Source organism: Onychostoma macrolepis, chromosome 07, assembly GCF_012432095.1.
Source record: "Onychostoma macrolepis isolate SWU-2019 chromosome 07, ASM1243209v1, whole genome shotgun sequence".
Taxonomy (NCBI): Eukaryota; Metazoa; Chordata; class Actinopteri; order Cypriniformes; family Cyprinidae; genus Onychostoma; species Onychostoma macrolepis.
In genome coordinates this window covers 33,503,257-33,525,749 of record NC_081161.1, presented here as the reverse complement: position 1 = coordinate 33,525,749, position 22,493 = coordinate 33,503,257, and the positions used below count along the sequence as shown (strand labels likewise).

The following is a 22,493-nucleotide window of genomic DNA, read 5'->3' as shown; positions in this document are numbered from 1 at the left end:
AAATGATCAGTCTATAATTTTAATGGTAGGTTTATTTGAACAGTGAGAGACCGAATAACAACAAAAAAACCCCAGAAAAATGCATTTCAAAAGAAGTTATAAATTGATTTGCATTTTAATGAGTGAAATAAGTATTTGACCCCTTCGCAAAACAACCTACCATTAAAATTATAGACTGATCATTCCTTTGTCAGTGGGCAAACGTACAAAATCAGCAGGGGATCATATAATTTTTTCCCTCACTGTATGTTCCTTTTAAGTTTTCTTTAATGTTGTCATTTTAAAGGATGGTGTGATAATATGCAGTGCTTTTGCATGTTGTCTTAACAGGACACAAATATCAGAATACTTAGATTATCACATGTTTAATGATGTGTTACAGAGTTTCTCTGTAACATATCTCTTATGCAAAAATGCACTAGCTCAGCATATAAAGTTACATTACAGTCTTGAATGTGGTTCATTTTCAAGATATGTTTGCTGTAAGAAAGTATGTACTTCATGAGGTTAAATGTTCATCTACATATAGCTTTGAGGTTCTGTACAACCATTCAAAAGTTTGGGGTTGGTAAGATTTAAAAAATAATAATAATTTGGAAAGAAGTCTCTTGCATTTGTTTGATGGAATTCATTCCTGTGATGAAGCTGAATTTATCAGTTTCTTCAGTGTTACATGATCCTTCAGAAATCTGATTTGGTGCTCAAGAAATATTTCTTATCATCAGTGAAAACAATTTTGCTGCCTAATATTTTTGTGGAAACTGCAATACATTTTTGTTCAGAATGAATGGATGAATAAAGTTAAGAAAATGCAGTTATTTGAAATGGAAATCTTTTGTAACTATGCATTCTTGCTGGTGTTTGACCCCACATTTTTGAACAGTAGTGCCTTAAAATATCATACCAGAGGACAACTAGCAGACAAAGGAACGTGCTTACATTACACCACATCATGTCTGTCATGTACTTCCTCAACACCAAATAGATTTTGCATATATTTAAGCCTTCTGCCAACACAAACATTTCCTTGTAAATGCAGACATGCACAACCTTAAAGTTTTAAAATGTTTTATTTTGCACTCTATATCTTTTAATGAGATTATAAGTTTAAATGTTATGTAAAACCCTAAAACTTTCATGTCCGTATTCAAAGACATTCAGGACCAAAACTGAAACAATAATGTGAAACAAACCACTGGAAAAATAAGTGAAATGTCTTCCTGGAATCCTGGTATTTGTCAGTACCCTGTTAAAAAGGTAAAGTATTGCTTGTAATTCTGCACAGAACGGCCTTCTTTACAAATAAACTCTTGGCAGTGACAAGCTGTAACACTTCGACCTCTTAACTGAAGTGTTGTTATTAGTCTAGTTGCGATGTGATTGTGTTGTCTCAGACACAGGGCTCATGTGAAAGTTTCACATAGGCTTCAGTGAGGTTTCACAAGTTCAGTACAAAAATATTCTTATGTTTAACCCATGTGGTTTTTCTGTGAGCTAGTACTACCCACTTCCTTGAAATGGATAGCAAAGAAAAATTGAATAAACAAATGAGGAGGTTAAAATATCAGCCCATAGAGGACTATGACAGAAAAGGCTATAGAGGTGGGAGAGGGGGAAGGGATGGAAAGGAGGTATGAGGGAGGAGACCAGTAGAGACAGCACATTTCAAAGCAAATATCTGAGTGATTCATTCAGAGAAACTGGAAGGTCAGTGAACAGCCAGTTACTGTACACAAAGGGGTTTGCAACAGGCTAACATGAAAGAAGGAAACTAGATGGTCAAGAAAAAAGGCAAGAGAAACTACAGCAGAGAAGGAGCAACACAAAAAGCAGATTTTCACCACCACACCATTCTACAGAGAAAAGGTAACGTTTTTTCCCAACTATTCTTCAGATTTCTGTCAATTTATTGGAACATATTTAAGCAACTCCAATGGGTTCTGTTGATTTAAGTTATATCTATGAGTGTTTCTCTACAGGTTACCTCACTGGTAAGAACTCTGTGAATCTCTGACAAATGGAATAACTAGTCTAGGCACTTCTTTAAGCTACTTTAAGTCCTTCAAGGCATCTTTGCTGATGGCCATAATATGATGATGCTTCTAAGCTTTTAGGCAATGTAGGCTATGTGTGTCTGTGCGCTCTATATGCAAAACATTTTTATGCACCTGTACAGAGTGCAGTTTTATTAGCAGGCGTAACGGACAGATAAATGAGCTTGCTCTAAAATATCTTGGTGAAACCAATCTGATATTGATCTAAAGTTTTTCTAGCTGTGTGGGTGTTGGCTAAAGATACCATGCTTGATTAATTTAAACTAGAAAAGTGTGAGAAAGCTACTACAACAGCAACAACTAATGAAACTCTTTACCATATACTAATACAGTTTTACAATTTTAAGCTGTATAAACAGACATAAATTATCACTGAACAATAGCATATCTTAAATTAATATTAACCTAGATTAATAAATGCTGTAAACATTTTTATTCATGATGCCTAATGCATAACTAACAAATAAATCTTATATGTTTCCTTCTATTCCTTAATATTAATACTGTACTGTCATTTTTTTCTACTGTAAATACCACATACACAATGGACTCCTTTATTTTCATGGTTTGAATTGTGTTGTATTTGTATTGTTGCAACAGGGGAAGCTCACTAGATCAAATTGCGCTTAAGTGTCTACCCGCATTTGAATCTTTTCTATCTGATAATACATTGAGGGGTTTTATTTTCTTCAAGGCCCTATGCTGATTTGATTGTAGGTGTGTCTTGGTTTCATGTTCAAACTTAATCACATCAATTATTCTGTGAAAACATGTGATTTAGCCCAAGGGAGATTCTAATTCTAATGCAAGAAATCCTCTTCCAGCCATCATTGTTTTCCGCTTTCACTTCCACCGTTTGCTTTTGTAATCGTCCAGTGCAGACAGAAACTGATTGCAAAATACTTTGAGGCAACACATACACTGAACAAAATTATAAACGCAACACTTTTGTTTTTGCCCCCATTTTTCATGAGCTGAACTCAAAGATCTAAGACTTTTTCTATGTACACAAAAGGCCTATTTCTCTCAAATATTGTTCACAAATCTGTCTAAATCTGTGTTAGTGAGCACTTCTCCTTTGCCGAGATACTCCATCCACCTCACAGGTGTGGCATATCAAGATGCTGATTGGACAGCATGATTACTGCACAGGTGTGCCTTAGGCTGGCCACAATAAAAGGCCACTGTAAAATGTGCAGTTTTATCACACAGCACAATGCCACAGATGTCGCAAGTTTTGAGGGAGCGTGCAATTGGCATGCTGACTGCAGGAATGTCCACCAGAGCTGCTGCCCGTGAATTGAATGTTAATTTCTCTACCACAAGCCGTCTCCAAAGGCGTTTCAGAGAATTTGGCAGTACATCCAACCGGCCTCACAACCGCAGACCACGTGTATCATCCAGCATCTTCACCTCCAAGATTGTCTGAGACCAGCCACCCGGACAGCTGCTGCAACAATCGGTTTGCATAACCAAAGAATTTCTGCACAAACTGTCAGAAACCATCTCAGGGAAGCTCATCTGCATACTCGTCGTCCTCATCGGGGTCTCGGCCTGACTGCAGTTCATCGTCGTAACCTACTTGAGTGAGCAAATGCTCACATTCGATGGCGTCTGGCACTTTGGAGAGGTGTTCTCTTCATGGATGAATCCCGGTTTTCACTGTACAGGGCAGATGGCAGACAGCGTGTATGGCGTCGTGTGGGTGAGCGGTTTGCTGATGTCAACGTTGTGGATCGAGTGGCCCATGGTGGCGGTGGGGTTATGGTATGAGCAGGCGTATGTTATGGACAACGAACACAAGTGCATTTTATTGATGGCATTTTGAATGCACAGAGATACCGTGACGAGATCCTGAGGCCCATTGTTGTGCCATTCATCCATAACCATCACCTCTTGTTGCAGCATGATAATGCACGACCCCATGTTGCAAGGATCTGTACACAATTCCTGGAAGCTGAAAACATCCCAGTTCTTGCATGGCCAGCATACTCACCGTACATGTCACCCATTGAGCATGTTTGGGATGCTCTGGATTGGCGTATACGACAGCGTGTTCCAGTTCCTGCCAATATCCAGCAACTTCACACAGCCATTGAAGAGGAGTGGACCAACATTCCACAGGCCTCAATCAACAACCTGATCAACTCTATGTGAAGGAGTTTGTTTGCTATAAAACAAACTTTTAATATGTAAAAAACCCATACTTTCAATTAACTTTAATTTTGTAAATTACCTGTATTTGTTTAAGTTATTATTACTTAATCAGAACAACCCAACTGCAGTTTGATTGATATTACTTGGAATGCACAATAAAAATTTTTTTTCAAAAACGTGATGTCTGGAAAAAAATGGAGTTATTGGTTTTTGCAAATGAACTCTTCACACACACACACACACACACACATATATATACATATATATATATATATATATTCTGTGATGGTGACTGAAACAGTAGACAATATACTACATCTACATACATTTGTATTTGTATGTGTGTAGATGGAGTACAAAGTGACAGTGGCAACTGGAACCTCAGAATATTCAGGAACCAATAACTATATATACGTGACTCTGGTTGGAGAGAGAGGAGAGAGTGAGAGAACCGTACTGGACAATCCAGGCCTAGACTTCTGCAGAGGAGCAGTGAGTAAACATGCTTGTGTGCTTATGATTAAATATACTTTTTTCTTCCTTCTTCCTTTATCTAGTGCAGTAGAGATCTTTTTTCTTTTTCTTTTTTTTACATGTGACAAATGATCATAAAATTTTTTTTAAAATCACATTTCCAGAAAAAAAAAAAAAAAAAAAATGTCTAAAATGTAGAGTAACACCAATGTTAAAATGTTGACCAATAATGTTAAGAAAAAGAATGGTATTTTTTATGTAATAGCCAATAACTGATAAATGGCTGAATTATTTTGAACTATTCAGTTTAAAAAATTAAAATAAAACAAGTGAATTTAGACATCATGTTATAATGCACAGTATGAAAAACAGATAATCATTCTGAGATTTGTTAAATATTACATTTAAACGTGTTGTTAAATTATTTGTGTTTTTAAAGATAAGGTGAGCATTAAATGATGGCAAAGGTAATCTAAATGTACAAAATGTGATATAAGCATAATTAAATATGCAATACTGACTAAAAATAATAAACTAAAACATCTCTAATATTGATATATTCCTATCATTTTGTAGGTGGATGATTACACAGTTAAAAGCGCTGCTGATTTGGGTCGTCTGATACTGTTGCGCCTGGAGAAGCAGAAGTACTGGGTGGAGGATAACTGGTTCTGCCGTTACGTGAAAGTCAGTGTACCTGGACAAAGATGCAGCTATACTTTTCCCTGTTACCGTTGGCTAGTGGGAGATAAAGTGGTAGTAGTGCTGAGAGAAGGCACAGGTCAGTTATGTTGAACTGCATATGCAATAACTAAGATCAATCTGAGATCAAGATGAATCCACATGATTAATACCTCTACTCCGGTTCCTTTTCTCTCATAGCCAAAAAGATCAGTGATGACACCTTGCCACTGGAGATATCTCATAGAAACACAGAGCTTCAAGAGAGGCAAAAAACATACAGGTCATCAAAACGATTGCATACACTGAACTTATCACTGCATTCCTTTCTTTGTAAAGAATGTACTTCTCACAAATCCCTGTTGAACTCGGTGTCTCACCTACCAGATGGCTTGCATGGGCCCCGGGCATTCCAAAATGCATTGATGCCAAGTCAGAGGCCGACCTCCCCCAGGACGCTCGCTTTGACAACGAGAAGCGCAGTGACTTTGTGGGATCCCTTCACTATGCGTGAGTAAAATGCACTACAGGTTTTGCAGTGCAAGTATTGTTTTATTAGAGTCTCTTGTTCCCCTGCAGGGACATGCAGAGAGTTCCTCAGGGGCAGGGGCTCAAATGTAAAAAAGGGGCAATATGAGGAAAAAAAAAAAAATTATAGGTCAAAAGACTGGATAGATTACCATTTTGTATTTTTGCAAGAAGTCACTTATAGTCATCAAGCCTGCATTTATTTGATCAAAATTTCAATTTTAATTTTATTTACTTAATGCATTTATGCAATGCTGATTTATTAGCAATGTTGAAAGCCTGTGATACTTTTTTTCTGGATTCTTTGATGAATAAAGAATTAAATAAGAACAGCATTTATTTAAAATAATAACTTTTGTAAGGTCAATATATATATTAAAGATTGATAATCTTAGAAAACATCTCTATTTTGAATAAATGCTGTTCTTTTTAACATTTTATTTATCAATGAACCCCAAAAAAGTATCACAGGTTCCAATAAATAAATAAATTAATTAATAAAAAAAAAAAAATTAAGCAGCACAACCGTTTCCAACATTGATAATAAATCAGCATATTAGAATGATTTCTGAAGGACCATGCACTGAAGAATGGAGTAATGATGCTGAAAATTCAGCTTTGAATCACAGAAATAAATGATATTTTATTAAAATAGTATAAATGTATCTTAAAATAGAAAAACATTCTTTTAAATTGTAATAATAATTCACAATATTAGGCTACAGTTTTTTATGATCATTTTTGATCAAATAAATGCAGGCTTGATGAGCATAAGACACTTTCATAGTGCTGCATGATTATCAAAAATGGTAATATAATAAAGTCCTTTCACGTCACCATTTCGCCAGCCTACATTTCACATAATAGGCCTGTAGGTGGCACTTGGGCTTAAATAACTATGATAGTTTCATCAAACAGTAAACGATGTATATCATACATAAATATAAGTGAATTGTATAGCCTAATTATTACCATAATTGCGACTTTTGGCTCTGCACGGTTTTGTGCAGTGCTTAGTCATTTAGCATCTGTTTTCTTAGCGATGTAATTTGATTTATAAAATGAGACAAACCACATATCCAGATCGCTCCACAAATAAGCTCATCTGTCCATGTAATTTTCAACCAATTTATGAATAAGAACGGAAAATAACCGCTCATATATTGTCCAATGAAATTTGAACTTCTTTTGCCAGATCATGATTGATTGGTGTAGGCTATTATAGCCACATGACTATTGGGCATTGATGAATTATGTAATATTCTACAATATATAATATGTGGATTTTTAATATGTGTGAACCCATAGCTACGCCTCAGATTGACAGATATGTAAAAATAAACAGGAATTTTCAGACTTTTGAGCAATTAGTTACTGTTTTGTACAAATTGTCATATTAATAAGAATTCAAATGCATTTTGTTTTATTGACCACAATATCATTGCTATTGTCCGAGAGGGGCACTTTTGAATAATTTTGAAAAAGGGCCCCCGATGCCCCCTCTTCTGTACGTGCCTGTTCCCCTGTCTATGCATTATTTAATTAGGGGCCAAACACCGAAGGTGCAATGGCACCTATTGTATCTGTGGCGTTCTTTTTCTTCTTCTTCTTCCGCTCTTGAGTCTATGGCAGCCCATAGAACCACCTTTAGAAGAAAGTTGTGAAATTTGGCACACTGACTGAGGACAGTCCCAACATTAACCATAGCATGAAAAGACCAAAAAAGTCCAGGGTGCTCAGAGAGTTCAAAAAATATATATCTGAAGGTGCTCTTTGGGGTCGGGAATTCCAATGAATGTAAAAAAGGGAAATCCAAGGCACTCTTCTTCAAAGTCCTTTAAAAAGCCTTTATTTTACTGGCTATTTCTTATTAGAAAATATAAAATACATGGGGGAACAACCCACGCCAGAAGCGGCACAAATAGCCTTCTTCAGGGTGTGCTTCCCAGACAAACAATTTCCCCTTTTATATATATATACAAATTAGAAACACCTGAGTGACATGGTAAATTACCACATGGAGTATGCCAAAACAATCCACTAGGTGGCTGGCTGTGAATATTCACATACACATGTACATGTCCATACACATATACATATATATATATATATATATATATATATATATATATATACACATACACATACAGTCCACTAAATGGCATACATCATCAATATCTACAAACAAGGAAGGTCCACTAAGTGGATCATAGCCAAGGATACTGGTTGGAATTCGAAACAAGAGCATGATTTTCTCCTATGTCAACATCCTAGAATACCTACTTTTTACATGCTCCCAAAGGTTCATAAGTCCCTCGAATTTCCTCCGGGCAGGCCTATTATATCATCTAATGGTTCTCTCACAGAGCCAGCCTCGCAGTTTATAGACTTTCAGATCAAGCCTTTGGCTCAACAGCTTCCTTCCTATATACAGGACACTACTCATGTGTTGAAGGTCTTAAGTGACATGAGAATTCCAGATAACTGTTTTTTAGTCACATTAGATGTAGAGTCCCTGTACACAAATATTGCTCATGATGTTGGACTGAAAGCTTTACAACATTTTCTAATGAATAGACCTATAGACTCTTTGCCTCCCTCTGAATTCATTATTCAGTTTACTCAGGGCTTGAATTTCGGCGCGGGATTGCGGGGATTGCGCATAATTTAAACCATTCCCGCAAATGTAACTTTTATAATGCGAGAAATTCCCGCACAATATTTGCTTAATCTCAGATCAAATTATGAAATACATCCACAGCAGCGAAAAAAGAAATCACCGGTTCAAACGTCTATAATTTAGAATTTAATTCCACAAACAGCGCTGCACCGGAGTCCTGCAGCATCGGCGTGCTCTCCGCGGCCTGCGTCGCTCTGATCTTATTCACACAAGGCTGTGTGACGCGCTCTCATATTCTGAGCCGCGCGCAAATGCGACTGAAAACTACTGCGTGCGACTATGAAAAAAATATTTATTTTAGATTTGCAGAGTTGAGTAATGTCACAGACATATCTCATGAATCCTTTCATAAACGAAGAAAGTAGACACAATGTAAATAAGAGATTCATTATGCAGTGTAGAAAGCTTCGTTGATTATAATGGAACTTTGTGAGATCGAGATGAACTAAGGAGAGTGACAGATTTAATGATTAGTAAGGGAGTTTGTAAATGTGATATTGATTTAATACAACAGTTCAGTAAACAAGAAGTTAATATTAAGTGACTTACATTGTCTGACTATAACACTGTTGCCTGATTTTGCTCTATTTCCTCGATGAAAATAGTTTGAATCATAGCCACAGCTGAGCTGCTGCGCATCTCCATTCAAACACAGCGGCGTCTCCTTTATGAATGAACAGGCGTTTTTAAACGTATCTAGTGAGTCAATGATTCAATTACCCATTCATAAAGACAGTCACTTCCTTGATTCCTGAATGAATCAGCCGTTCGAACGAATCAATTTAATGAATGATTCAGTGATCAAACCAGTGACTTGTCGCCACCTGCTGGCAGTTTGTTTAAATTTTGACGTATCTTTCAGTTATTCAAATAATTTAATATTTCTATAACCTATTCAAATTGTATATTTAAACATGAATTTATAAATTTAATTGCACTCATACCAACTCTGAGGCTCATTAAACGTCTGAAAATACACCTACAAGCCACTTTTGTGTTGTTCTGCTCCACCTCTGTACAAATTAATTTTGTTAATACTGATTAATTTGATTGATATCTTATTATTCTTATTCTAATTAGAAATTTTAAAAAGCTTATAAATATGTATTTTTAAAAATTTAACAAAAAAGATGACCATACTTTTAATAAAGTTAGAAAAATGCCATAAAAATAAAATTCCCCTGTAAATCACTTTGAGTCAAATATCACCCTGTAATGGGATGGCTAATTTTTGATCACAATTTTTGATTAAACATTAGAAAAAAAATAATTAGCCCATCTTAGAAAGCTGAGACATTCCTTCATTCAGAAGGCATAAAACTGAAAGCAACTCAAAATAATGAAACATTAAGTGACATATATTAGTTGAGTTCTTAATGTCAGTTTGAAGGAGATCATGATGTGTTTTGTATAAAATAAAATAAAAATGTAAAAAATACAAAAAAAAAAAAAAAAAAAGTAATTGAACTGGAATATATGAAATACACTGATTCTGAAAGGCATTCATAAATAGTTTTAATACAGTTCCTAATGTCAATTTGGAGGAGAGCATCAAAACTTAAGCTGTTTTAAAAACCATACATTAAAATTTGTAGACATAAATAAATGAAGACGATTAATTTTGCCCCGATGTCAATTTAGACCCCCCCGAATCTATAAATCCCCCCCATGTGACCCATGTAAGGGGGGAATTCCCCCCCAGTTTAAAAAACGAAATTCAGGCCCTGTTACTGAATGGACACTTAAAAATAATGTTTTCCTTTTCCAAGACCTATTGTATATTCAGGTTCGGGGTACTGCAATGGGTGCATGCTTTGCCCCTAACTATGCTAATCTTTTTTTAGGTTTGTGGGAGAAGGATTTTGTCTATTCTAACAGCTACAGTGACAAGATAAAATGGTGGGGGAGGTATATTGATGATATTTTCTTGCTATGGAGTGGTTCTTATGAAGAACTGTTACAGTTTTATGATCACTTGAACAATAATGACAGATATGTAAAATTGTGCATGGAATATTCTAAAACGACCATTAATTTTTTAGATTTAACCATTTCTAATGGCAAAGATGGGAAGCTCCACACTACTGTGTATCGCAAAACAACAGACAGAAACACTACGTTGAAAGCAGATAGTTTCCATCCAGATTGGCTAAAAAATAATATACCTTTTGGCCAGTTCCAACGTTTTAGACGTATTTGTGATACCGACAATGAATATGAGGTGCAAGCTAAAATCATGTCCAGTCGATTTTCACAAAGAGGCTATCCTATAGAAATTATACTTGATGCTAATAGGAAAGCCCAGTCCATTCCTAGATCAGAGCTACTTCAAAAAAAGAAAAAAAGATCCTCTAAACAAAACCAGGCTTTTTTCGTTAAAAATATAGTTCTTTGGCCAATCCCATAAAAAGGATAATATATTCAAATTGGAATCTTATTAAGAGTGACGCTGTGCTTAGAGAAGTGTTTCCTGTACCTCCAAAAATTAGTTTTAAGAGGGCCCCTACATTACACGATAGGTTAGTACCAAGTCATCTTCCTGCCAAAAAACAGATTACTTGGCTTCTTAGACAATTAGAAGGTACTTACAAATGTGGGTTATGTAATCATTGTTCTAACATTAAAGAATGCAAACAATTCTGTGACTTTAAGACTAATAAGATGTACAACATAAAAGCATTCATTAATTGTAACACTACTTTTGTGGTATACAGATTATCATGCAAATGTGGATGTTTTTATGTAGGTCGGACCAAGAGACGTCTCAAAGACAGAGTATCGGAGCACAAAAATGCCATTAGGAAAGCCAATTTGGATTATCCTATGGCTAAACATTTCCAAAATGTGCACAATAGTAATCCAGAAGGCCTAATGGTTGAGGGTTTAGAAATGATCAAAAAGAACATTCGAGGTGGTGATCGATTAAAATTACTTTTACAGAGAGAAACATTTTATATATATAGTTTACAGGCCACAGTGTACCCTGGGTTGAATGAGGAAATAGATTTCAGTCCTTTCTTGTAATCATTCGCTCTCTTCCTCTCTTTCTTGTTCTCTATATGTGTATATGTATGTGTATATGCATGTATATGTATGTATATATTTGTTTGGGCTTCATTTGTAAGATAGCCACTTAGTGGACCTTCCTTGTTTGTAGATATTGATGATGTATGCCATTTAGTGGACTGTATGTGTATGTGTATGTATATATATATATATATGTGTATGGACATGTACATGTGTATGTGAATATTCACAGCCAGCCACCTAGTGGATTGTTTTGGCATACTCCATGTGGTAATTTACCATGTCACTCAGGTGTTTCTAATTTGTATATATATATAAAAGGGGAAATTGTTTGTCTGGGAAGCACACCCTGAAGAAGGCTATTTGTGCCGCTACGCGTGGGTTGTAGTCTAGTGGTCAGGAGAAATGAAAAATTGCTATTTTTGCTTATAACTTCTGAATGGTTTGGCCAAAAATCCCAAAACTGGTCTCTTTAGATTAGGTGGAGCATACCAAGTCGAACCAGACCCTGTTTCACATGACAGACATTTTGGGCGTCGGCCATTTTGAATTTTGTCATAAAATGCTATATTTAACGAACGCATTGACGTATCGTTACGAAACTCGGTATGCATCTTCGACACCATGCCTCAATGGTACTCAAAAAGTTTGGATGCAGCGCCACCTTGTGGTCAAAAGTTACAATGAAATTTTAAAAAATGCGAATAACTTTTGTTTACATTAGCCCATTGTAATGAGACTGATGTTGACAGATTCCTTGGATCATGCTGAGAACATCGATACCAATAATGCCAATATTGGCCGAACTTCCTGTCTGCCATTTTGATTCATGTTGAAAACCTACTTTTTCATTGTCATCTCACTGACCATGCCACATCAATTTGGTAACAGCGCCACCTATTGGTTGAGTGATGAATCATTCATTAAACATCAATAATGACATTTTCAAAACTGTTAATAACTTTTGCTAGCATTCGCCTATTGTAATTGTAGCGCCCCCTACCTGTCTTTATTTTAATTAAGTAGGAAAGTGCTCCAGATTCATTAATAAAATGCCTACAGATGTTGAAGTTAGGCCCCTCTGGTGTCACTAAATGAATAATTTTCTTTTAGAAAGCTACGCAGAATTAAATCTATACGCACCTTAACTAATCAAGTCAACAAACACTTTAGAAAGAATAAAACACTGGTAAAAATATGAAAAAAGTAGAGTATTTAATTAGAAAAGAATTATAGAAATGTAAATAGATAAAATAAAGGGATTTCAGAATGTGAAATATTCGCTCACTCACTTTGTCCTTTAAATATGACACAATATTTGAAGTATATTTGAACAGATTAACTCAAAAGGGGATGACAGTATTCAATAACTCTTATATATAAGACCAAATATACTCTGAATATTCACCTATGTGTTCAGTGCACTGAAAAACTCTAAATTAACCAATATAGTGGGCCCACACACACACACAATCACAAACCCCCCGTTGCAGGCCTGAATCGTGGCTCGTGTTCGTAGTGGCCGGGAAACAGAAAATGGCCTCTTCACTCTCCTGAGCTCAAAATAAATCAAACAATGATATCTCAATATCACGTGAACACTCCCGCAATCCGGAATCCTGTAGCAGGCCTCGCGCAGGCCTGGCGCAGCTCCTCGATCTCTCCCTCCCTCGTCAGCCGACGAAACGCACCTCCCGCGTCGCCAGAGGAACCCCAAATAACGCGGGTATTTGGGGCGCTATCTGGTACTCAAATGTACTCCCTCGTTGTGGAGGAAAACAACTGCGGTAACTGTCTTTAGTCTTGCTTTTTTTCACTGTTGCGTTAACTTATCAGTTCAGATGCGCAGAATTGCGCAGTGATACTCACACAGCCGGTATTCGCGCCTGAACGGCAGATTAACCGCACCGGATGGCCGTAAAACACTACACGGCGATCTCAACAAATAAACAAATGAATACGTCAGTGTTTCACACACGATCTACATTAAGTTCAAGATTTTTAAACTTGTAAATATATTCACTCTCTTATCGCGAACAATAGGTCTCTCTCACACTGCCATCTCTCAACTGAACTCCCGCACTTCTTCATAACTTCCCCCCTCTCCCAAAAACAACCACTCACGTTACACAAAACACCTGTGAGGGCGGAACTTAATTCACATAAACCAATAAAATAATGAAACACCTAACTTGCTGGTTAATGCCACGTTATACACATGTACATTTCAATCAACCTTGACCTTGGACGCTCTTAAAGGAACACACCTCTTTATACATCAATATACGGAGATGTATATTTAATTCACATTTTAGCTCTGGATTAGGACTAAATAAAAACAAATACATTAAGATAACCCATTTCTGAAGAATTGTATTCTACTGGGTTACATAATGAAACTCAAAATATTCCTTGGGTCATGCCAACAAAATAGATACCAATTAGTCGCCCGTACTTCCTGTCACGCCGTTTTGATTCTCCTCGACCGTTGGTCCGATTTTCACAAAAAATCGAATCAGATCATCTTCAGACTTTGCTGAAAATTTTTTATGGATTTTGTGTCGATAGACAAAACCTTTATTGTATAGCACCGCCACAAATTTGTGTCATGATGCCAAAATGACTCTGAGGCTGTATCTCTGCAAAGCTTTGACATATTGACACCAAACTTTGTGTGTGCCATGACACCACAACGATTTGATAACAGCACCACCTGTTGGTCAAAAGTGATAAGCCATTAAATCATATTACTAGGAGTTCAACATAATTTTTCTGCCATTTTCTGCCATTTTAAAATCATCTTAAAATGGCTTCCTTTACTCATTGCTGCAGTTGGTCTGATGCTTGCTTCTGTAGTGCTTGGCCCCGTAATTGCTGCTTGCAGCTATATTTACTATTACATTCATCTAATCACTAATCCATTTGTACACCATTTGGCCTCTCAGGCTTTTGGAGCTCTCTCTGAAAAAACTGGCAATCAAGTTCGGAAAGTCCTGGAATGACCTGGACGACTTCAAAAGGATCTTCTGGAAGCTAAGAAGCCCTATAGCTGGTAGCAATCACTTCATCTGTCCTTTTTTTTTTTTTTTTTTTTGTGGCCAAATACTTATTAGCTAAATTACCACAAAATATGCACTTCATTAAATCACTTAATTCTCGGAAAGCTCTCTTCACAGAAAATTGTACAATAAAACATATTTAAAATGGCCATAAAGGGCATTTCAACAGACAGGTGAGCAGTTATAAAAACAGGTTGTGGTAGCATGTCTGTCGGGAGCTATTTTTGCTCCTTGTTTATCTCATAAATATGCAAATGAGAACATAATCCAGGGATGCAGTGACGCCGTGAAACATTTAAACCTGTTATAGCTGTTTGTTGATTGATTTTGTTCATTGGCTTGTTTTAGAATAATCATTGCTGAATCAACCAATTTACAAATGTGTTTCTAAATGTTATTAAATGAATAACATGAATTGGTGATAAATATTCTGATTAGAATACACCATGGAGCACTGGAAAGAAGACTGGTTTTTTGGTTACCAGTTCCTCAATGGCTCAAACCCACGGATGATTACCAGGTGCAAGGAGCTGCCCTCAAACTTCCCTGTCACTGGAGACATGGTGCAGTCTTCTCTGATACCTACAACCACGTTGAAGGAGGAACTCAAGGTGAGAGTTTAGTGTTTATTTTCTTAAAAACAATGGATTCTTGGAACAGTGGACAATAATGTTTCTTTGTCTCTTCTGCTAAAGAAAGGAAATATATTCCTGGTTGATCATGCGATAATGGATGGGATTCCTGCCAATGTAATCAGAGACAAGACACAGCACATAGCTGCCCCACTTTGCTTACTGTATGAGCATTCTGAGAAAGGTCTCATTCCTATCGCCATACAGGTAAAACCTGCTAACTCACATTTACTTAGAATTATAATAATCTATCTTTCTTAAACTTAATCCTGCCTCCATCAGCTGAAAATATGTTTGAAAAAAAGACGAAAAGCATATAAACATGAATTTTGCTGATTATTTATTAATGTAATAATGGTAGCAACATTACAGGAACACATCCAGGAATGAACTGTTAAACACTGATTTAAAGAATCAGACATGTCTGATTGTTCCTCTCCCTTCCTTTCAGCTTGAACAGAAACCTGATAAGGACACGCCTATATTTCTACCTAGCGATCCACCTCTGGCCTGGTTATTGGCCAAGATGTGGGTTCGTCACGCTGAGTTCCAGGTCTTTCAGTTGTTATCACATCTGCTACGCACACACTTGGTGGTAGAAGTGATATGTGTGTCCACACTCCGACAGCTGCCTGCTGTTCACCCTATATATAAGGTTAGAGGAAGTCTACAGAAAGTGCTTTTAGGAAAGATACATTTGCATGTTTTTTTTGTTCCAAAGTATTTTTATTGAATATTTTGTCAAACATGAGACATATAATACAGGTAGACATCTTTTTCATTTTTTAGATAACGTCCCTACCCACAACAATTCCCTCTGTTGCACGATTATACATTTAAGCTTTCTAATATGAAAAAAAATAAAGAAATAAAGAACATTTTTTACTACTCCTCTGAGATAACTGAGGGGGTCCGCATGTTTAAAGTAAGATAATCACTGTTAAATTGAAATCGCTGGTCATTTCATTAAATTATCCAGTTGTATTGTATGTTGAGCTTTCATGTTTTCTTTCTGTCACTTTTTGTCTCAATGCAGCTCTTGGCTCCACACCTGAGGTATACACTTGAGATTAACTGTCGTGGCAGGACACAGCTCATCTCCCAGGATGGCATCTTCAAAAAGGTGAGCATCTGTAAACAATAAAGCCGACAAAAAATAGATTATTTTTAGCACTTTGGATTTTGGGCACTGGAATTTTAGTTGTCTTGGATCTTATCACCCACTAAAACCAGCCAATCACAAACAACGTAACTGTAGAGTATTTTCAATTCACTCAGTAGGTCATACATTTCAAAAATTGTATTTTTCAGGTGGTATCAACAGGTGGAGATGGACTCTTGATTCTGGCCCAGAGGGAGTATGAAGTATTAACTTATCGCTCCCTCCAGCCCAAATTCGACTTCTTGGACAGAGGTGTTACTAAACTGAGAGATTATTTCTACAGGGACTATTCTCTGATGATGTGGGATGTAATTCAAAAGTAATTTACTGAAATATGATTTTTTTTCATTCAGTGCTTTTAATACTTATGACTGTAGATTACAGTAATTCTTTTAGACATTTGCATGTGAAAACTCCTTAAACGCTCTTTTTTTGTTTCTCTTAGTTTTGTTTCAGGAATAGTTTCCCTGTACTACAAGAGTGATGGTGAAGTTGAACAGGACTCAGAACTTCAGGCGTGGATTAATGATGTGGCTGTGGAGGGCTTTGTGGATGTGCCTCATTTTGGTAAGATATGAATACATCACTGGACTCACAAATGTCCTGTAGTGGATAAAGGATGTATTTAGAACACTGTGCAGTGTATTTATTTAGGCTTGACAATATACACTACAGTTTGAAAGGCTGTGGTCAGTACCTTGTTTTTAAAAGAAATTCATACTTTTATTTGGAAGGATGCATTAAATTGAACAAAAGTGACAGTATAGACATTTATAATGTTACAAATGATTTCTGTTTCCAATAAATGCTGTCCTTTTGAAATTTTAATTAAAGATTCCTGAAAAAATGTATCTCAGTTTCCACAAAAATATTAAGCAGCACAACTGTTTTTAAAAACTGACAGTTATAAGTGTTTATAAGTGTATATTTTGATGGGCAGAGGAGACTTTTTTTCAAAACATATTTAATCAATCTTGCCAACCCTAACATTTTGGAGGGTAATATTAATCAACCAATACAATACACAAATACAGGTCACCAATATTGCATTTTAAAAATGTCAAAAGACATCAGTGAGATATATACACATGCTGCAGGTCAGATACACCATTAAGTCAAAATAAAACGGGAAAGGAAGTAATAAAGAACATAAAGGATAATAATACAGTGACCCCATGTGGTCACTGTCTGTAGTATGTGTCTCATCACGATGAACCTGTTTGCCTTGTGTTTTTGTGTGATGGAACCGAACAAAGAGAAAAAATTAACTACAGGTGCTGGTCATATAATTAGAATATCATCAAAAAGTTGATTTATTTCACTAATTCCATTCAAAAAGTGAAACTTGTATATTATATTCATTCAGTACACACAGACTGATATATTTCAAATGTTTATTTCTTTTAATTTTGATGATTAGAGCTTACAGCTCATGAAAGTCAAAAATCAGTATCTCAAAATATTAGAATATTACTTAAGACCAATACAAAGAAAGGATTTTTAGAAATCTTGGCCAACTGAAAAGTATGAAAATGAAAAGTATGAGCATGTACAGCACTCAATACTTAGTTGGGGCTCCTTTGCCTGAATTACTGCAGCAATGCGGCGTGGCATGGAGTCGATCAGTCTGTGGCACTGCTCAGGTGTTATGAGAGCCCAGGTTGCTCTGATAGTGGCCTTCAGCTCTTCTGCATTGTTGGGTCTGGTGTCTCTCATCTTCCTCTTGACAATACCCCATAGATTCTCTATGGGGTTCAGGTCAAGCGAGTTTGCTGGCCAATCAAGCACAGTAACACTATGGTCATTGAACCAGCTTTTGGTACCTTTGGCAGTGTGGGCAGGTGCCAAGTCCTGCTGGAAAATGAAATCAGCATCTCCATAAAGCTTGTCAACAGAAGGAAGCATGAAGTGCTCTAAAATTTCCTGGTAGATGGCTGCGTTGACTGTGGACATCAGAAAACACAGTGGACCAACACCAGCAGATGACATGGCAGCCCAAATCATCACTGACTGTGGAAACTTCACACTGGACTTCAAGCAACATGGATTCTGTGCCTCTCCACTCTTCCTTCAGACTCTGGGACCTTGATTTCCAAATGAAATGTAAAATTTACTTTCATCTGAAAAGAGGACTTTGGACCACTGAGCAACAGTCCAGTTCTTTTCTCCACAGCCCAGGTAAGATGCTTCTGGCGTTGTCTCTGGTTCAGAAGTGGCTTGGTAACCCTTTTCCTGAAGACGTCTGAGCGTGGTGACTCTTGATGCACTGACTCCAGCTTCAGTTCTCTCCTTGTGAAGCTCTCCCAAGTGTTTGAATCGGCTTTGCTTGACTGTATTCTCAAGCTTGCGGTCATCCCTGTTGCTTGTGCACCTTTTCCTACCCAAATTCTTCCTTCCAGTCAACTTTGCATTTAATATGCTTTGATACAGCACTCTGTAAACAGCCACACCTTTCAGTAATGACCTTCTGTGACTTACCCTCTTTGTGGAGGGTGTCAATGTTCGTCTTCTGGATCATTGCCAAGTCAGCAGTCTTCCCCATTATTGTGGTTTCAAAGAACAAGAGATACCCAGAATTTATACTGTAGGGATGGTCATTTATTCAAACTCAAATGTAAATATTCTAATATTTTGAGATACTGATTTTTGACTTTCATGAGCTGTAAGCTTTAATCATCAAAATGAAAAGAAATAAACATTTGAAATATATCAGTCTGTGTGTAATGAATGAATATAATATACAAGTTTCACGTTTTGAATGGAATTAGTGAAATAAATCAACTTTTTGATGATATTCTAATTATATGACCAGCACCTGTACATGAGCTAAATAAATTGCAATTGAAATTGACTGTTAGGAGTAACTATTGATGTTTCTTGCATGTCAGGCCTAGCCAGTGAGCTGAAGACAAAAGAAGAACTCATCACACTGTTAAGCGTGGTGATCTTTACCAGCACAGCACAACATGCTGCCACCAACAATGGACAGGTAACTAACACATCACATCTTATCAAATCTAAAAATCCTGCTTATGGATGCAGTTTACCAGAAATACAATCATTTACATGAAGTGTGTTAACTAAGTACTAAAAATCAGTTTACAAGGCATTACATAACTTTATTGTGATCACTGTTGATCTCCCTCTCTGTACTGTAGTTTGATTGGTGTGCATGGGTTCCCAATACACCTTGCACCATGCGTCACCCTCCACCAACAGACAAGGATGCTGTCACCATGGGCATGATCATGGACACACTCCCCGATATCAGCCAGTCCTGTGTGCAGATGGCCATCACATGGCACTTGGGCAGAGCACAGCCGGATGCGGTGGGTCAATAGCACAGGCTGTCACAACTGTGCTTTTATATTATTTACATTCATAGAAGTGCAATATAATCCATATTTATAAGTAACATCAGACTATATCCATCCAAAAGATATTTATTTCCATGAAGCATTAAAATTAATTAATAGATTATCACAATGACTTTAACAGTTCTCTGTTTCCTCTCTTTCTTTCAGATCCCAATGGGCCAGTATGTGGAACAGTACTTCACTGAGCCTGCTGCTTTGAAGGTGATTGATAAATTCAGAAAGGAGCTGAAAGAACTGGAGGAGCAGATAATAGCTCAGAATGAGGGACTGGAACTGCAGTACCTGTATCTGTGCCCAAGTCGCATGGAAAATAGCATCACCATTTGAAGAAAACTCTCAGTCTAAATTTACGTGTATATGCATCTGTGAGAATTTTCCTGAGCAGGTCAGCTAAATCTTAAAGTTAGCACACATTCAAATTACACTCAAAGTGCCTTTCCTAGTTATAGCTGAAACCAATGCCTTTCTCAGGAATGTGATATAATTATGTAATTAGTTTAGTTTGTAACACTTTTTAAAGCATTAATGCATTGTTGTTGTTTTTTTTTACATTCAATTTCATGAACAGTATTTTTTTTCTTTTGAAAACAGTGAAAACATTAAAAAAAACATTCTGTCAGAAGTCACTGAAGTCAGTGGTGCTGAACTGATTTCTGTGGATTTTTACTCACTACTGTATTGTTTAATACATGTCATCAGCCTTATAATATGCACTTCATATGTACTCTATATATAGCCCATTCTTTTTCCAGATGAGGACAATGAAACATGCATTACTACTGTACTTGTACCTATAGGTGTATGAAAAAAAAACATGCATTGTACAGATATTGTCCATAGCAAATCAAGTCTGTTTCGTTATTTCATATTGAATTTTTAACCTTGAGTACTTACACATGAGAGGTTTTGTTTAGAGTTTCCAGTTACTCATCTAAAATTTTAGAACCATGTTGACAGAGACAAGGTCTACACTTATGAATTCCTAGAGACAAACTGCATAGGCAAAATCATGAGTCATTTATTGTGACAACAGAACCAATGTGACTGTGTAAAATTCCATTCAACATTAACTTAATGAGCCTGCATATATGATAGGTGTTTAAGTATAAATAAAATCAAAATTAAATCATTTGTTTACGTTTGGTTGGATCTACTGATCAAAAGAGGACTATAAAAGGCAAATTAGGGAGGCACCATATAATCATAATGGTTAAGCGCACACATGTTTTACGATAGGCTTCAAGATAGAAAGGCAATAAAGAAAAGCACAGTAAAATAGATAAACTTATTCAATCTTAAATATCTACACTCGTTTAAGGATTCATTTTAAGGCAAATGCAGCATTACTACATACGAAGACAACAAAGGAATTTAGAGGTAGAGTTATACTCCAATCACTAGGTGGTACTAATGCACCAGATATTCCTTGCGCTTGTTCAGACGAACTTGACAAAATGACAGGAATCCAATGCCAACGTAGATTGCTGCTGCAATGAAGCAATTGTATCCAACTTGATTGTACAATTTATAGATGTTTTGCAGTGGCGTCGGCCTGAAATGAGAGAAAAGAATATTGTGTTAGAAAAAAGCCAAAACCCATTCGACAAGACTACTGGACTACATTTTTGGCCAGGCTGAGGGGAAGAGAAAAAAAAAAAAAAAACACTGTCAGAGCTTCTATCATGAAGTCTTGAGAATATGTGACATTCCCTATGCTAGACAGACTTATTTTCCAGTGTGATTAAATGAGTAAACGGCAAAAGGAACTCACCCGTCTTCCATGTCTTTATCTGTGAAAGGTACATCCTCTATGAGCACAGCTGAATGTGTGGTGAAAAAAATCCCCAGCATTGCCTAAGAGGAATAAGACAAAAAACCCCCTTGATTATCATGTAGGGCTGTATGTCTGCTAATTTTCATATTCAGGGTCCCCACACCTTTATGATTCCCCCCATGATTTTATTCCGAATAGTTTGTAGTGACTGGGTAAGTATTTTCAATATCGATATTTTTATAATTACAGACCTCACAAATAGCAATTCCTAGCTAAATAAATACTTTAGCTGAAATGACGTTAACTAGAAATTTACATTACTTTTCCAGGCCTGTAAATCAAACTTTTATAATTCCCTGACATTTCTAAGCTTCCCAGGACAATAGGAACCCTGCATTGTTGTTGACATTTTGTGTGAAGGGAATTTACTACACTTATGCTTAATGTATTTCAATGACCTTTCAGCATGTATAAATTGTATGCATAAGAAACAAAAGAACAGTGACACAATAGAGAATATTTAACTTACCAGCATAATGACACCCCAAATGCTCAGGACCAGTCCACATGCTGCCAGTTTAGGACCACAGAAAAGCAAAGAAGCCATTCTATAACAGAAGTTGATCAGTTTTCAGATACTCGGAGATATCAGAGGACCGTTTCAAATATAAACTTTATACAACCGTCATTTCAACTTTAAAAGTTACTTTTGTTTAAGTTTTCTAGCCTCGGCGAGATCGGTGTCAACAGTCACCCGACTAAATCAGCTGACTTTAGAGGAAGCGGAAGTACAGTGACTGCCGAGTGCAACGTCATAAAGAGTTTGAAACAAACTTTATGCACTTCGTTAATATTCAGAGCTCCTTAAGTGTCTGTTTAGACAAACAC

The 22,493-nt window shown here is 36.6% G+C and overlaps 2 protein-coding genes across 3 annotated transcripts; one reads left to right on the top strand and one right to left on the bottom strand.

Moving 5' to 3' along the window:
• Positions 1-1,632: 1,632 nt before the first annotated feature.
• alox12 (arachidonate 12-lipoxygenase) lies at positions 1,633-20,675 on the top strand. Its single transcript, XM_058781835.1, has 15 exons — positions 1,633-1,866; positions 4,560-4,703; positions 5,262-5,466; positions 5,568-5,649; positions 5,754-5,876; positions 14,547-14,653; positions 15,099-15,271; positions 15,356-15,499; positions 15,744-15,947; positions 16,329-16,415; positions 16,604-16,773; positions 16,900-17,021; positions 19,343-19,443; positions 19,613-19,783; positions 19,979-20,675. Exons 2-15 carry the CDS (start codon positions 4,560-4,562, stop codon positions 20,156-20,158), a joined length of 2,013 nt encoding a protein of 670 aa, XP_058637818.1. The 5' UTR covers positions 1,633-1,866; the 3' UTR covers positions 20,159-20,675.
• Positions 20,676-20,829: 154 nt separating this feature from the next.
• Positions 20,830-22,388, bottom strand: rnaseka (ribonuclease, RNase K a). 2 transcript variants are annotated; one of them, XM_058781841.1, is made up of 4 exons: positions 22,313-22,388; positions 22,135-22,213; positions 21,603-21,685; positions 20,830-21,383 (listed from the first exon to the last, which is right to left on the bottom strand). In XM_058781841.1, exons 2-4 carry the CDS (start codon positions 22,210-22,212, stop codon positions 21,239-21,241), a joined length of 306 nt encoding a protein of 101 aa, XP_058637824.1. In that variant the 5' UTR covers position 22,213; positions 22,313-22,388; the 3' UTR covers positions 20,830-21,238. The 2 variants fall into 2 exon arrangements, with proteins under 2 accessions (XP_058637824.1, XP_058637823.1); XM_058781840.1 differs by having other exon boundaries at positions 22,135-22,375.
• Between the last annotated feature and the right edge of the window lie 105 nt (positions 22,389-22,493).